General features: G+C 43.4%; 1 protein-coding gene across 6 annotated transcripts in view; it reads left to right on the top strand.

Annotated features, from left to right (window-relative positions):
* The window catches only part of MYO6 (myosin VI), a 190440-nt gene that overhangs the window by 94762 nt on the left and 78696 nt on the right, over positions 1-16982 (top strand). For all 6 annotated transcript variants that reach the window (XM_006020470.3, XM_006020468.3, XM_025200086.1 and 3 more), the window contains 2 exons: positions 6407-6587; positions 14075-14219. In XM_006020470.3, coding sequence (XP_006020532.1) covers positions 6407-6587; positions 14075-14219 — 326 coding nt within the window. The remainder of the gene's footprint in view (positions 1-6406; positions 6588-14074; positions 14220-16982) is intronic.

The raw sequence follows: 16982 nt of genomic DNA, 5'->3' as shown, positions 1-16982 counted from the left end.
CCCCCCCCACTCTCTACTTGAGCAGAGTGTGGGGAAAAGCCTGGGAGGGATTGCCTGCCCAGGACCAGGCAGACCCCAGCTGGCATCCGGTGTAGGGCAGTGAGGGGATTTAAGCCCCCTGCTCCCTCTCTGCCTCAGCCTATTGGAGTGGTCTGGGGCCTGGTCGCACCCCTCGCTTGAGTGGGGAGTGAGGAAGAGCCTGGCAGGAGCTGCTCCCCATGGCCAGTCAGACCCTGGCTGGGGTCCTGTGCTGGCCAGGGAGGGGCTTTAAAACCCTCTTTCCCACCACATCAGTGTGCCAGCCTGGGCCAGGGCCTGGCCATGCCCTCCACTTGACCGGGGACTGGGAGATAAGCCTAATAGGGGCTACTCCCCTCCTCCACCCCCATGACAGTGGGGGCCAGGAGGGGTTTCCCCCCCCCCCCATCATAATGAGCTGGCTGGGGCCTGGCCCCCTCCACTCAAGCAGGGAGGGGAGGAAAAGCATCAGAGGGCATCTCTCTCAGCTTCTGTCCCTTCCTTTTGACAGTGGCCGGCAGGCTGGGAAGTGTGCACTAGCACCCCATGGCTGCATTTCTGGTGTCCATAAGAGAATGTCTGTTCACTTGCTTGTTGGTTCAATCTATGCAGTTCAGACTCACCTGCAAAGGATTGAGTCTGTTTTGCCTAAAGCTTTTTGGCTGTCTGTATTAGGCTTATAGGTTGTTGGACAACACTTTGCATTGCTTTTGCTGATGTTTATTTATGGAACATTTGTCTAGGAAATTGTCTCTGAATTACAGTATAATTTGTTTTATTGACTTTCTCTTGACTGTATGTGTGACACACAAAGCTTTACCTGTACCTAGCATTACCGATCATAAATAACTGATGGTAACTATCTTAGTTAAACCCACTTAATCAATTAGCATTAAAACTGAAACTTTGACTAACAGTAATTGCATTCAGCAACCATTTTCTTATTATTGTGTAGTAAATATTTTTTTAACAATCTGGCTTCATATTTTGCTATATGGATTTTATTTTAATATGTCCTTCCTCAAGAGCAAATTGGATCTTTTCTGTTTGTCTGTTGTGAAGTTGTTAAAAGCTGTAAAAATGTACTTTTTATTCAAAGTAGTAATTTCACTGGATTGGGCTTTTTGATATATTGAACTCTTGAAATTTAAAAATATGAGATCATGAGGAAGCCCTAAAGCCTCCACCATCAATTTTTTTATTTACGATTCTACTTTTGTTTCTTAGTACTAAGAACTATTTTTATAATGGAGTATTATATGTGGAAGATTTCACGCCGTCTTTGCTCCCATCCCTCACCCAAATGCTTATTTTTAATCTATTATTTAAACTGTTGATTTTGAAAGCTTATCTATGTGGGGGACATTCAAGAAAATATAACACACTTTAAATCGCACTTTGTTATTTAATTAAAATGCAGTTATCTCCTGTATACATACTTTCATTCAGAATTAAGGTGACCTAAAATCATATAGCTAAATTCATTTCCAAAGTAACTTAAACTAATGTAGACCAAAATAAAGATACTGTAACTTTAAATGCATTTAAATTAATGCAGTTTAACTAATCAACTTTAAAGTTAATTTGAATTAATTTTCTTTGGTATCGTTTTGTAGGTAAGCCCTAATAAGCTAATCTCAATAATCACCTGAGGCAACTATAAGGCTAGTGTGGTAAGGCTAGTGGTATGGGTTGAAAGCCTATATCCTTTGTTTTCATTAGGGCTGTGTGAAGCTTTGGTCACTGATTCAATTCCACAGAGATTCGGCGCGATTCGGCGGCTGATTCTCTGAATCCAAATTGAATCGGGAGACCCTTTAATCTCTCCGAATTGAACTGGAACCCTCTGAATCAATTCGGAGAGATTTGGAAAGATTCGATGATTCGGACATAGACATAGCTTTAAATATTTTTTTCTACATACTTCAAGGTCCAGATAGCTCGTAAATGCTGAGATGCTGGGGTGGATGGAGTATCCCACAGAAGCGTGGGGGCATCCCCAGTGTGCTCGGCAGTGGACCAGAAGCACTTCCGGGTGCCTCCTGGGTCCCCCCACAGCCAATCGCAGAACTGGGGGAAGCGCAGGGGAGTCCCCCACGCACTCGGCAGTGGAGCAGAAGTATTTCCGGATCGTTTCCAGGTTCGCTGCCGAGCATGCGGTGGGGGGGCACCCTGCGCTCCTGTGGGACTCTCCATCTGCCCCACCATCGCAGTGCTCACGAGACATGCCTGGTACCTCGAGGTACGTAGAAAAAACATTTAAAGCTGATAGCCGAATCAAATTGGGACAGTGATCTGAATCAACAAATCAAAGCATTGTCCCTGATTCAGGCCAAATCCGAATTGAATACAGCCCACCCCTAGTTTTTCATGCCATATCTCACCACACCTGTACCCAGGGGCAGATCCAGAGTGGGTTTAGTGGCATGGTCAGCCCCCATTTTGGTTCATGCTGTGGGAACAGCAGCTGAGGACTTTTAAGTCCTCAAAGCAGGTAAGAATCTCCCCTTCCCTTCCATTCTTAGTGGCATCTTCCCTCTGCTTCCCTCCCACACGTGCCTGTGACTGTCTCCTCTCCTGACTGACGTGGGTGGAAGAGGAGCTCCAGAGCCACTCCTGCCCCACTTGACCTGGGTTGTGCTGGGAGCCATACTCAGCCAGGGACAGTAGTGGCAGAGGTGGCAACAAGCAGGTCCCAGTGAGCTGGCCTCATCTGAGCTGGGGGAGAGGAGGGAAGGTTCACTGAGCACAGAGGGGAAGGGAAGAGGTGTTAACTGCCAAGTTGGGGATGGGAATGGGATTCTTACCTGATTCATGGCTTCTGTTGCTTCTGAGACATGGTCTGCCCACCCTGGTGGGGGTGAGGGAAGCTGGGAGACCACTGCCTTTGTGGCTCTGGTCACTACTCCCACCTCCCCTTTATCCTGGATCTGCCATACCAGTACCCAAAGTCATTTCAGAGTACACAATAACAAGTTAATTAAATATGCGTGGAGGGGGGAGGGGAGTAAGGTAAATGTTGCTGATTTATTGCCACCAAGATGCAAATCATACCGGTGAAATTCTGAAATGGGAGATGATTATCTCAGTGAATAAAATTTGTTAAAATCACTGAGTCCTGCTGGACAATTTAAATGCTTTGATCTAAGAGGCCATAAGTCTTAGATTTTACAACTGTCCAGTTGGTGGCCCACAGCCCACAAAGGGTTAACTTGTGATCCTAGGGCATGTCTGCACATGCATTTAGTTGTGCCTAAATTTAATTCGCGCTCACTTAATGTGCATTAAGGTGACTTAGGCTCGTGTTTACATGTGCACATGTTAAAGCACATTAATGCTGTGTGCGCGTACTGATGTGGGACAAAAGTTAGTCCCAAGTCAGTCCATACATAGTGTTAATGCATCTTAATGCCTCTACACATGCATTAATGCCCTTTTGCAAGTATCAGATTTAGGTGCAAATCGCCTAAAATTTCCATTTTAAAGTGCATTAAGGGCAAGCATATGTAGATGCGTGCCCGTAATACATCTTAAATTGGCCTAAAGCGCCTTAAATTGGCATGTGTAGATGTGCCCCTAGTTTTCTACTTGGCTGTTGGAACAAGAGAGCCCATGGCACAGGGTGAGTCCTAGGTTCCTGCATATGTGGTATAGTGGGTAAGAGGAGGGGATATAGCGCAGCACCCATATGACATGAGGCTTGGGGTCCCCCTGGCTTGTGCTGGTGTGGCCTGGATGGCATGTGGCCTCCACTGGTACAGCCTGTATAGAGTTTGCCCCTTTGCTACTTAGAAGCTGGATGGCCCTGGTCTGCCTTCTTTATGGCTGTGCAGTCCATATAGGTGCAATGTATGTAGCTGCAAAATGCACTTAATGTGCTTTAGCCAAAACTATTCAGGTCAATTTTTTCAGGTGTATTTAGGTGATATAAGAAACGTATATGTTTCTTGGAAACTTTTTGTGTGCGTTCTTGCTCTCTGTTTTTCTCAAAGCTTTTTTGAAACACATTCCTATCTGAAACAGAATGGACAGAAAAGAAGAGTAAATTTGGGAAATGCTTATGGACTGCTAAGTCTTGGAACAAATGAGATATGGTATATACCACTGTCTTGTTTGAAGAATTGTATTTCTTTTGGAATTTGAGGGCAAACTATTAATTGTGGAGTAATAGTAAAATGGAAGTTTTTGTATTTTACTAGTTGATCTATGTGTACACAACATAATGCAGTGCTGAGCAGAGATACTTGATTTATGGAACACTGTAGGTTTAAGTCTGGCACTTGCCTGTGCTCAGCAAACAAACAAACTGTCTATCTAAACTATCCAGTTCTTTTTAGACAGGTAGCAGTCTTTGCTGTGTCACCTATGAAAGCTTACTTATATTGTGTATTTTAATGGAAGAAGCTATAAAGTGAATTAATGTTTAAATTATTTTTGTCTTTTACTTATCAGGAAGATGAGGTGATCATTTTGCATAATTAGAATAGTTTAATTTCTTGATGTGTCGAAATCCTGTGTGAAGTAAATTTTAAGATGCATGTCCTGTTTTGAGATGAGAATGGTGTTTGCTTATGTGACACTTAACTGAGCTTCTTTTTTTAAAGTGAATGATGAATTATTTTTAACCTAAACCGTTTTTAAGTGCAGTTGTGTAAGATTAAAAATATCACTTATTGCATGTTTAGTTTTATTCTTTTGACTGCATGTGGTGGTTGTCTTTCTCTCATTTAAGAATATAGTTAAGTGTAGAGGTGCACCGATACATTGGTCCAATATCAGATTGGCACTGATATAAAGAAAATTTATGATATCGGAAATTGCTCATATTTGACTGATAAATGGCCTGTGCATGAGCACAGCTGCAGCACAGCACAGGTGGTGAGGAACACAGCCTGGCAGCTTGAAGAGCTGCCTCCAAGCTGGTACGTCTGGTGTGGTGGAAGGGGAGGGGGAGGGAAGGGGCATGGGGGGACAGATCAAGGTCCCCATGGTGAGGAAGGGTGTGGGGCTGGGGCTTGGCCAAGCGGCACCCAGCCAGGGCAGGGCAGGTGCAGCATGGACCCATGGCTCGTCTGTGGGGTGCGGGGAGGGAGGGGGTGGCTCCTGCTGCTGCACGCCACTCGGCTGGGAGCTGCTCGTCTGGTGGCTCCAGCTCATACGGCACTTACCTGCTCTTCAGGTGGCTTCTGCCACTGCTCCCACCTCTTGCCTGTGAGGGCGGCTGGGGCGTGTGCCCCTGGGTCTGTGTGGGGCGGGCTAGGGTCAGGGCTGTGGCAAGCTCTTCTCAGCAGGGTTGTGACTGCACTGGGAAGGGGCTACGGTGAATTTGTGGCTTCAGCCCCACCTTAACCCCTTCCCAGCTCAGCCCCTCCCTACCAGGAAGAGCTTGGCATAGCCCTGGCCCACCTCGCACAGATCCGGGGAGATAAGGCCCCCCCGCCCTCCTGGATGAGTGGCGGGAGCCACCGGATGAGCAGGCGAGCACCAGATGAGCTGCCCTTCCCTCCCCATGCCCCCTGGACGAGCTGCCCACAGCTCCGTGCCGTACCTGCCCCACCCCAGCTGGGCAGCGCTTACCTCAGCCCCACACCCTCTGTCACCATGGGGGCCTTGATCTACCTCCCCCCCCATTCCCCTTCCCTTCCTTCCCCCCCTCCTCTTCCACTACTCCCAACTTACCAGCTGGAGGCAGTTCTCCACGTTGCTGAGCTGGGTATCAGAAATTGGATCATTATTGGCCGATATGCCTCCTTAAAAATCGGCTATCAGTATCAGCCACAAAAATCTCTATCGGTTCACCCCTAGTTAAGTGGCTTCTTAGTGTATTGAACTTAATCTAGGGAACTAGGAAAATAATAATTTAATTATAAAATAATTTGTAGTGGGTGCATATAACTCTCAGAACACTGCAAACAGAGGTTTCCATGATCAGTAGCAAGTGCAAGCACAGACATGTCTGTAAAAGTGACTTCTCAGACTCCCATTTTTTCCAAATTTGGCATTGCCCTGTAACATCATCACCTTCCATCTGTCAGTTCTACTCATAGACATTATCTTGAGCAGCTTCTCTTTTCATTGTCAAGAGTAGAATAGGTCCTCATAGACATGCTGAAAGTTCCAGCATTATTGTGGAATGCTTATCTCTCTTTTCTCGGATGTCAGACACGCTCACTTTTTGTTAAGGTATCCTCTGATTCTCTCTCTCATGACTTTGACATGAATACAACAATATTTATAAGCATGTTTAAAAATTAGTATCAATATCATGTAAATATGTTTTTTTTTCTTTTTGCATGTTTTTATGCTGTTTCATTTAAGAAAGAAATATTTATCTCAGTATACTTTGTTTCATTTAATTCAGCTGTTGGCTTATCTCATTGTTTTGTAGTACCTTAAAGCAGGTTCTCTGAAGGATCCTCTGCTAGATGACCATGGGGACTTCAACAGAATGTGTACAGCAATGAGAAAGATTGGCTTAGACGATGAAGAAAAGCTTGATCTTTTCCGAGTAGTGGCTGGTGTTCTTCACCTGGGAAATATTGATTTTGAGGAAGCTGGGAGCACTTCAGGTCAGACAAAATTTCAGTTATTATAATGTACAAAAATAAGGTAGCTGTTTTCTGACTAAATGACTGAATCATGATGAATTCTTTGCATGTCAGCAGCAGAGTGCATTCAACAGCAAAATGCTGGTCTGGGCAACTCCATAGTTAAGCTCCCATTTATAAGCTTCATCTCCCTTTTTAAAAGCTGACCTGCTACTTAAACTTACTCCAAAAATAAGCAGATCCCCTGAAATTGGAAACAGATTCCTTAGAAAGCAAGATGCAAGTCAGATAAAAGAATTTAATAGATCTTTCTGGAATATTTGGCCAACATTCAGTTTTTTTTAAAGAAAAATTCTCAGCTTAATTTTTAGAACATGCTGCTAAAATAACTTGGACTAGAAAATTCACCTGTGCATTGTGTTTGTTTGACCATAGAAATATATCTTCCTTTAGTGTTTTTGGGAGGAGGAAAGAAAGTGGTGTATTAATAAAATAGGTACCATATTTACCCGAATATGAGATGACCCCGTGGGTAAGATAACCCCACAATCTTAAATTCATCCCCCCACTACTGCAGCTGGTGGGGGCAGAGAAGACGATGGGGAACATAATAGGGCAGGCAGTGGGGGGACATGTAGTAGGGCAGGCATTGGGGCGTGATGGGGGACAGGTAGTAGGGCCATGTGGTAGGGAAGGTGGTGGGTGTGGCAGGATGCTTAGAGTGCCTGCTACTATAAGAGATCAGGCAGCCTGTGAAGGTGATGAGGCCTTTGCTTCTTGCAGATGAGGCCAAGGCTAATTGTGGAGCCATCTGACCCAGGATGAGTGGGGCTTAGAGCAGATATAAGCCCAGGCCGGAGCAGAGCTGTCAGTAATATCTTGGAGGCTTCTGAGAGAACATGGCCTCAGTGGGATGGCTGCAGCTCCAAAAGGTCAGCATGGAGAAAAAGATCTAAAGCAGTCTGGAGGTTTGGGAAGGAACTATGGGGTGAAGGAGGCTCCTGGGGACTCAGTGTTGGGTCCAGAGCTCCTAGAGAGGGGCCAAATGTATGGGACCTGGTGAGGGGTCCACGCGAACCCAGAGATTGAGGGTGCAGGCAAGTGACCTATTGAGGGGTCCAGGTAAGCCCAGAGAGAGTGTTTGTGACCTATTGAGGGGCCTGGAGGAGAGACTGAGCCGGGGCCATAGGGTTCCAGAGGTCTGTAGCCCAGGGCAGAGCTCAGGAGGGCCTGTGACATCAGAAGGGAGCCCAGGAGAAGCCAGAATAGTTGAGCAGGGTGGCTTAGAAATTGGTCTTGGGTAAGACCTGAAAATGCACCCTACTGGGGCTGGTCAGCATGGTGGGGCTACCTGTGCCTCTGGGGAAATGCCACGCATTGCCACCCCAAGGAAAGGAGCTTCTAGGGTGCCTGAAAGCCTCAGCTCCTGCTACCTTGTGTGCCATCCATAGAGGGAGAAGGCTGAGGGACCACACCCTAGCAGAAAAGGAAGGGAGAGAGTGGGACCAGAAGGGTCCAGAGGCTGAGAAGAATAGCCAGGAAGGAGTAAGACCAGGGGTCTGAGGACCCAGAGAAGGGCTGACTGTGTTGACTGTGTAAACAGAGGATAACATCTGCAAGGCTTAGGGCATGGTGTGGGGACAGAACAGAGCTATGCATTTAGCCTGTAAGGGACAGACCACAAACACCTGGTGGTCATTAAGATTAGACCAGGGGAGCCTCATGTATTTTAATGGCATTTAACATCAAGACATGGTGGTCGAAGAAGAGGGCTGACTGCCCATGGAGTATGGTACAAGAATTTTTTGGCCTCCAGGGTCTTGATAGCCACCCTTAGAGATGGTTCCCTGTGACAGTGGGGACAGGCAGTAGAGGAGCATGTGGCAGGGAAGGCAGTGGGGGGCAGTAATGGGGTAGGCAGTGGAGGGAGCAATGGGGAAAGGCAGTAAGGGGGCAGGTGGTAGGGGGCAAGTAGTGTTGAGGCAGTGGGGCAGGCAGAGGGAGAGGCAGGTGGCTTGCCTGCCCTCCCCTCACTTACCTCCCCCATTGTCTCTGCGCCCCTTCTGCATCCTCAGGATGAGAGGGGGGGATTTTCCTGTTCTGTCCCCTCTCTTCCCCCCTCAACATTGCTTCTCCCCCTGTAGCCTCCAATTCTCCACTCCTCCTTCCACCTGTCTCTTCCCCACCCCTCCTCCGCTCTCCCACCCCCCCACCCTTTTCTTTTGCTGCCTGCAGTCTGAGGCACTGAGAATGGCTCCAGCCTGGCTCCGTAGTAGTGGCATGAAGCTGGCACTGCTGCTACAGGGCCAGGCTGGAGAACGTGCTCCGTGCTCTGAGAGTGGAGCCTGCCAGCATGGAAAAAAGGTAAGGAGGAGTGCAGCAAAAGCTGGGGAGAGAGGAGAGAAGCAACAATGGGGGAGATACTGCAGGTGGTGGGGAGGGAGTTGTTGGGGTGTGTAGAAGCAGCCGGGGGCAGGCAGCAGCTGTGGCTCTGGCCCCAACCCTGGGTTCATGCTGGAGCCACAGCAACTGCCACCACCTTGTATTTGATTGTCAGGTGAGGCACTTTTTCCCACTGTGCTCATAGATTCATAGATTGTTAGGGGCTGGAAAGGACCTCACAAGATCATTGGGTCCAGCCCCCTGCACTAGGCAGGAAAGATAGTTGGGGTCAGGTGACCCCAGCAAGGTGACTGTCCAGTCTCCTCTTAAAATGCGGGGGGGAAGCCTCATCTTCTAATTAAGTAAATATGGCAATGAAGCAGTATTATAATAAAAGAAACCTCATGTGTGACACGTTAGAAGGAAGGTGGCTGTTAACTACCTTTAGGGCAGCAGATAAATGGAAAATATAAGGAGGCTTCAAGAAGTGAAATTAAAATGGCATTGGGGAAATGGGATCATGCTGTGCTATTCGTCAGTGGTGGTAAGTTAGGAATTTTGCTACCCATTTATATATTTAAATCACTTTTGCCACTCTTCTTGGACCAAACTGAAGACAACTGCAGTCTTATTATACCATGAATTTGCCCGAAGTTAAAAACACAAAACTAAACAATTCCTTTCTCTGTGAAATTTGTGTGCATTTTAAATTACAAAATACAGTTTAACATGTTAAATTTCTGTCTTACTTGCATCTGTTACTAGGCCTTCTTTACTTGTATATAACTGTTAGAATATGTGCATAGAGGAAGGCTTTAAATATTATTTTTAGGAATTTATAACTATAGACCTGCTAGTCCTGAATGCCAGGAATGAATACAGGCTTTGGAAAAAACATGAGCAAGATTCCAGGTAGAGTTGGTGAGAGAGAGGCCCAGTGCCTCTCCTACAGTGGAACTGCTGTTGCGCTAATTTTAATACCTGAAGCCTCCCTATATCTGTTATTTATCTCCATCCCTAAAGGTAGTCCATAGCCACCGTCCTTCTAACGTGTTGCACATGAGGTTTCTTTTATTATAGTTCAATGTCCATAGGCTACTAGGTATGTACTGCAACCTGGCTGCTTTGGAGCTGATCTTGAAGCCCTTGTATACCAGCCTTATTTAAAGTCTAGTTGCTGGTATTCCAGTGGAGTATCTTACTTCCAAACACATTGTACACATATATATTTTCCACAACCTTCTTAACCTTTTAAAGTAGTCCTCCTTTTTGTATTCTTGTACTTCCACCTCTATCTTTAGAATTATGGGGGATAAAAAATTGTGATTCTGGCAAAAGCTTCTCGGCCTCTTGAGGGCTCAGATCAAGTGATGTATCTGTGCATGTATATGTACATGTACAAACACATGCACTGTTAAATATAGATAGGAAGATAGGCACATATACTGATCCTTTAACACAGTTCTTTAATTTGTAGAATTCTGGAAATTTGTATTGAAGCATGCTTTTATGTTGAAATCCTGAGTCTACAGTAAAGCCATAATAGTGACTGACTAATGGAACAACTTGTTGAAGGATGCAGTAGCTACATCATTTGGAAGTGTTTAAATGAAGGATATTTATTTTTTTGAGAGAGAGTTTAAATAGGCTGATTAAAGTCTCCATTATAATGAATTATTGTAATGCTGGAAAACATGGTTGAAGAAATGTGCCAAATGAATCCTTACTTTTCATATGTTGCATAGTGAAATTCATGGTTAGTTAATATCTTTGGGTTCTGTCAGTTTTCCAAGCCATGTTTCCAAGGTATTTTAGTATGATATAGCATTTGGCACACGTTAAGTATTTGCTTTGGAAATTAAATGCAGAAGCCTTCAGGTGAAATAAGAACAAATGTATCTGACTATGACTAACAAAATTATGGACAAAATATTTGCAGACATAGGTTTAAAAAATGTATATATAAAATGAAGCAGTATAACAATAACTACATGTGAAAAGTGTAAACTGCTACAGGAAATTAGCAAAACTAACATTTTTCTCCAGCTCTTTCTGGTTTGCTATTATTCTTTCTTTAAAAACTTGGTGATTCCCACCCTCATTTCTTTAAGTTTTTAACCAAAAGTGCAATCTTACGCTTAACTTCTTCCCTGGGTTATGAAAACTGGGTTTCAAGCTCTTAGTTTGTTTTGAAACTTTCCTCCACTTGAAACAGATTCCAGCTGCAGAATAGATTTCATTTCTGTATACTAGCATAAAGTTGCATTCAAATCACACATTCCTTGTTTCCATGGTGAAGTTGTGTCCAGGTAATATGACACAGTGCTTGCTGGAATGAACTTCATGAAAATAATCAATTTTGCATTTTCCATTAATACAGATCCCTTTCAGCAGTGTGTTAGGCCTGTGTGAAGCAGAAAGCATTAGCTTCGGATTTGGTGATTCAGAGGGACAGTGATTTGATTTGGTGATTCGAATCACTGTCCGATTTCAATTCGGCTGAATCTGAAGATATTCGTCACCAAGTGTTATTCAACCATAGACTATACAGGTAGTCAGTGCTAGTGGGAGCAACTGAGGTAGCAGCCGGATGAGCCCTGACTTGAACTGGCAGCCCTGGGAGAAGCTGCAGCTGGTCATCCAGCTGCCCCCTATGCCGGGGTGAGGCAGGCAGTGCTGGCAGCCCTGGGAGAAGCTGTCAGGGCTAGGGGGAATGATTGGGGGCTGGGGAGATCATACTAGGAGCTGGGGGGAATGATCAGGGGCTGGGGAATCTAACAGGGGCTTCCGCCAAGTTCCTGGTTTGATTTCTCAGTTCCTGGTTCGATCCCTCAGCTCCCTAATCATTTCCCCTAGCCCCCACAGCTTCTCCCAGGGCTGTTGGCTCAAGCCGCGGCTTGTCTGGCTGCTTCCCCGGCTGCTCCCCGGCTGGGGCCAGGCAGGCAGTGCTGGCAGCCCCGGGAGAAGCTGTGGAGGCTGGGGGAATGATTGGGAGCTGAGGGATCGAACCGGGAGCTGGGGGAAAGCCTCTGTTCATTCTCCCAGCCTCTGATCATTTTCCTCAGTTCCTGGTTCGATCCCCATCATTCTCCCCAGCCCCTCTGGCTTCTCCCAGGGTTGCCAGCACTGCCTACCTCACCCCAGCGGGGGGCAGCCGGGGAGCAGGCTTTTCCTGGGGCTCCCGGCTCAAGCTGGGGCTCCCCTGCCTGCTCCCACTGGCACTGCCTAGTGCCTGCCTGTACAGTCTGTGGCTGAATCTCCAAATCCATTTGGAGGCTTCTGATTCAATTCAGAGAGATTAATGGATCTCCCAGTTTGATTCAGATTTAGGGATTTGGCTGCGGAATTGGGCTAAATCTCTTCTGAATTGAATCGGCTACCAAAGCTTTGCACAGTCCTACAGTGTATATAACTGTTTTCTGGTTTGATTATTTTATATAGTAGAACAGTAAGTAACTGTAAGTAAGTAACATTAATTGTGACCAACTAGTCTGTGGTTTGGCAAACCTGCAGTTGATTGGTAACTCTATGCTGATTGCTGGGATCAGCATGGGGTAGGCTCAGGCTCCCAGTGTCAGGCTCTGGGCACAGCAGGTTGCATAATTTGGGGGGATGGAGCATAAAATTCCTCAGACCCGAGTTGTGGGATTGCCTATAACATCTGTCAGCAGCCGTGGCTACAGTGGAACAGCTGTTACGCTGCTGAGAACTCCTCCTCTGCTTTTGACATGGTTAAAAGTTAATGGTGTCCATAATCAGTAGTTGCATTTTAAAGTAGATTGTTAAAATACAAGGGAATCTAGAAAGATGGCCTTTTTTTCAATTTTTCTTAAATAGCAAGACTGCAGATCAAAATGGAGCAAGAAGCCTTTTATAGAATTTGAAGAGAAGGAAAGAAATTACACTACAAATACTGTTTCATTGGTTGGAATGTGGTTATTCCACCTTCTGCTGTGTATGACTTGTTATTTGATTAGTAGATTTGATAAGTGACCTGATGATGAATGTCTTCTGTTTGAAAGCTTGTCTAACTTCTTTTAATCCAGCCATACAGTTGATCCAATAAGAGGGCCTGGCCCCCTACTTGCCTCGCTCCTCACCCCCTTTACCCTCCGAAAATCTTTTATTAATGAACTAATTCAGTTGGTGATGTTACAGATTGTATCATATGAGTAGTATGGAATTAAGTCTATTTTATTCTGTTCTAGGGGTTCACTGTAAAGATGGGTTAAAGTTTTGGAAACACTGGAAATGTATTGCCTTGCATGTCAAGCATGACACTGCTTTAGTGAAAATAAGTAAATAAACCAAGGAACTGAGAGAATTCTCATTTTTATACATGTCATTTTAGGGTAATTTTATGTTAACTTTTTATTATTCGTTTATAGTTTATATATGGATCTGTTGCTATTTATTTGGTCAAAGAGCAAATTTAATTTAGGTTCTTGTTCAGTTATAACTTTTGCATCATTCTTTTTGGACACATTTCTAACCCTGTTTTTCTGTGTGTATAGAAAGCACAGCTTGTTTTTTTTTTTTCATGTAGAGAATACCTTTTGTGTAGTTTGTTACTGTACAGCTCCAAAGAAGATCTAGGGTGCCAATTAGAAATGGTTTGTTTCATAATTAAAAAATTCTTTGAGAATACCAAAACATTATTCTAACACTAATCTTGTTTTTCTACTTTAAACCTGCATCTTGCACCTCAGTGGACACATCTACACGTCACATGGCATGCTGCGGTGACGTAGTGATCATATGGGTCTACATATGATTGGCAGCTATGTCACCGCAGTGGTGTGCTCCCTATTTTAGCATGTCGCTATGGCAACGTAGCGGGGAAATCTAAACGTGCACTGTGTGCACGGCACAGTACGGGTGGTTACTGCATCATGCTTTAGTACTTCCTTTTGGAAGTACTAAAACATGGCACCGTAGCAACATCGCCATACAGCGACATGTAGATGTTGCCCAGTATGCGGCACATGCCACTGCTAAATGTTCTTTAGTATAATGTAAATATTGATCAAAGTGACTGTTACGAGTTTGTGCTTTTTTAACGCATGGACACTAAATATTATCTCTCTCTTTTGCTGCTGTGAAATCTTTCTGAACTTGTTCATTAGGTGGATGTACTCTGAAGAACAAATCTAGTAAATCCTTAGAATACTGTGCGGAACTGCTGGGTTTGGATGAGGATGATTTACGTGTCAGTTTAACTACTAGAGTCATGCTTACAACAGCAGGGGGCACCAAAGGAACAGTTATAAAGTAAGTTTACAAATGTCCAGTGTTCAGCTCTCGAGACAAAAAAAGATATATTTTATAAGGTATAATAGAGCTTTTCTGGAATATATTCTCATGCACATGTGTAAACAGATGCTACCTGGACTTTGATACAATTTTTTTTTTCAGTCTTGTTTTCCTCTATAAAAAAAAAAAAAATCTTTCATCTTCCTGATGAAAACCTGTTTAAAACAGTAAATAATTTATGTATTGGTAGGTAGTTTCCTCATTTTCTCTCTACTTTCAGCTCCTGAGAATTGGATGTATTTGTGTATCCAAGATAGTAGTAGTTATGATCATAAAATATTCATACAATATAAACAACATAATTCAAATTAAATTTAGAGTGCTCAGCCACTTTCTTGTACGTTTCACAAAAGGAAAATGTGTGACACATGGATGACTGTTTCTAAATACAACTCAAGTCAATGTTTGCATCCCAATGATGCAAAATAACTGTGAAGTACAAAATAATTGTGAAATAGTTGTGTCCATTCAAGATCTTTTTAGATATGAAGATCTATATTCTATGCTAGCTTCTAACTAATGGTAGCTGCCTGTTTTTGATTAAAGTTTCTTTTTACCAAATGTTTTGACACTTTCATATGTATTCCTATTTTTTTTATTTGAAGCGTAGTTTACAACTTTGATTAAATCAGCCTTTTCTCAAAACAAGACCTTGGAGTAAATTCTGAATTATTTTTCAGAAATTTAGGGTCAATGAAGCTATCATTTGACCTATCACATACAGGAATAGCCTATTTAAATCCATACTTCATGCAGAAATCTAGATATTTTAAGATTTTGATTAATTTTCTGACACAATAATATTAGGCCTAAAAGATTTTCATACAAAATAAGTATAGTCTTGTCGAGAATCTGCTCTCTCTTTCTTTTTAACATATTTCTTTGAAAAAGGTTACACATTTCTCGTGCCTCCCCCTCCCCCGATAAAAAAAGGTTTGAATTTCTGCTGTTTAAATAGTTAGCTACTTTTGTAATTGATAATTGGAAAAATGTGTATATTCTCACACTTGCTAGTGTCAATAAATGAAGACTTCAAGCAGTTAGGTTTGTTTTGTTTTGTTTTTGTTTTGTTTTGTTTTGTTTTGTTAGGAACCCTGTAAAAATAAATGGAAGAGGTTTGTTAAGAAAAGTAAACTTTCTTGATTCAGCCATTAAATAGATAGCATAGCTAGAAATAGTAAAACATTTAAAAAAAGAGAGAGAGAAAAAGTAGTTGCTGGACCTCTTACAAGAAAAGAAGTCCTTTCGTGCAGTGGTAAATATTTCACAAAAAGCTTTCAGTAAGTGATTTTCTTCAACATAATATATTTATCTTTGAAAAGTATCTCCAAATATATGATTAGGCATACCACCACAGGTAGCATATGCTGAATGAGTAGTATCTGTTTTATTAAGGTGATACCAAGTGAGGTTTCTAGGGAGTCTGTCCTAGTTTCAGTACAGTTAAATATTTTCATTTAATGATTTAGAGTGCGCACTTAGAAAATTTTCAGGTGACATTAAGCTGTGTGGAGCTCTATGTACTTTGGAGGATAAGATTAGGATTCAGAATGGTCTGAAATGAATTGATAATGCCCGAAGTTAATTGAATGAAATTCAGTAAGGACAGGTGCAAAAGTCCTGCAGTTATATTGGACCATAATCAAATGTATAAATTTAAAATGTGGAAAGACTAGCTAGGCTACAGTACTGGAGCTAAGGACCTGAGCTTTATAGTGGACTGCAAGCTGAATATGAGTCATTAGTGTGCCTTTTTGTGCAAAAGAGAGAAAAAGTCCAAAAGCGTGCTGGGTTGTATTAAACAAGATTGTTGTTAGCAAGTCAAGGCAAGCAGTTCTTAGACTCTATTCAGTGCGAGTGACTCCTGATGTATTATGTCCAGTTTTTAGGCCCTGTACTTAAAGAAAGATGTGGACAAATTAGAGTCCAGTTGAGAGCAACAAAAGTGACTAAAGGTCTAGGAAGTATGAATTGCAAGAAAGGTTGGGAGAAATGGGATTATTTAGTCTGGGGCCAAGAAGATAGGATGGAGAAGATAGCATGTTGATAAATCCTCAAAAATCTAAAGGATGCTTATAAAGAGGGTGATTGCTGATTATTCTCTCTGACTGCAGGGAACAGGACAAGTAATGATCTTAAATTGCAGCAAGGAAATTTTTTAGGCTGGGCACTAGGAAGAACTATATCATTAGGAGAGTGTAAACACTGGAACAGATTCTCTTCGGCAGTCCCTTGCAGACAAAGATGATTGTCTTCCATGATTGTCTTCTCTGTGGGTCCGAAGATGGTTGACAAAGCTAATCTGGGATTGACAGAGTGTTGTAATGGAACAGATTACCTAGAGCAGGGGTGCTCAATCCCTGTGTGGCGGGCAAGATCCAGCCCCTGATACCATGTCATCTGGGTCATGGGGCTCTCCATGGGTCTGTGGAGGCCTGAGTCATGCCCCTGTGCACGGGGCCCAAGCCTGCACTCCTGCCCATCCCCACTCCCCCGCTCTTGCAGCCACTCCCTCTGAATGCAAAAAAAGTTACAAAAGCGTGCCAGTTTATATGTTGGGAAAATCCATAAGATAAAATATTCTTGTTACTTTAAAAAAGGTCATAATATGGAAAATAAAGTTGAGGTGTTCATCTCTTTAGCCAGACTGGCTAACAATAATTCTGTTTAATACAGCCTAGCATGCTATTGGCCCTTTTTTCTCTTTTGCACAAAAGAGCA

The sequence above is a fragment of the Alligator sinensis genome, unplaced genomic scaffold (assembly GCF_000455745.1).
Source record: "Alligator sinensis unplaced genomic scaffold, ASM45574v1 scaffold37_1, whole genome shotgun sequence".
Classification (NCBI taxonomy): domain Eukaryota; kingdom Metazoa; phylum Chordata; order Crocodylia; family Alligatoridae; genus Alligator; species Alligator sinensis.
The sequence above is the reverse complement of the archived record's forward strand: the minus strand, read 5'-3'. Positions and strand labels throughout refer to the sequence as shown.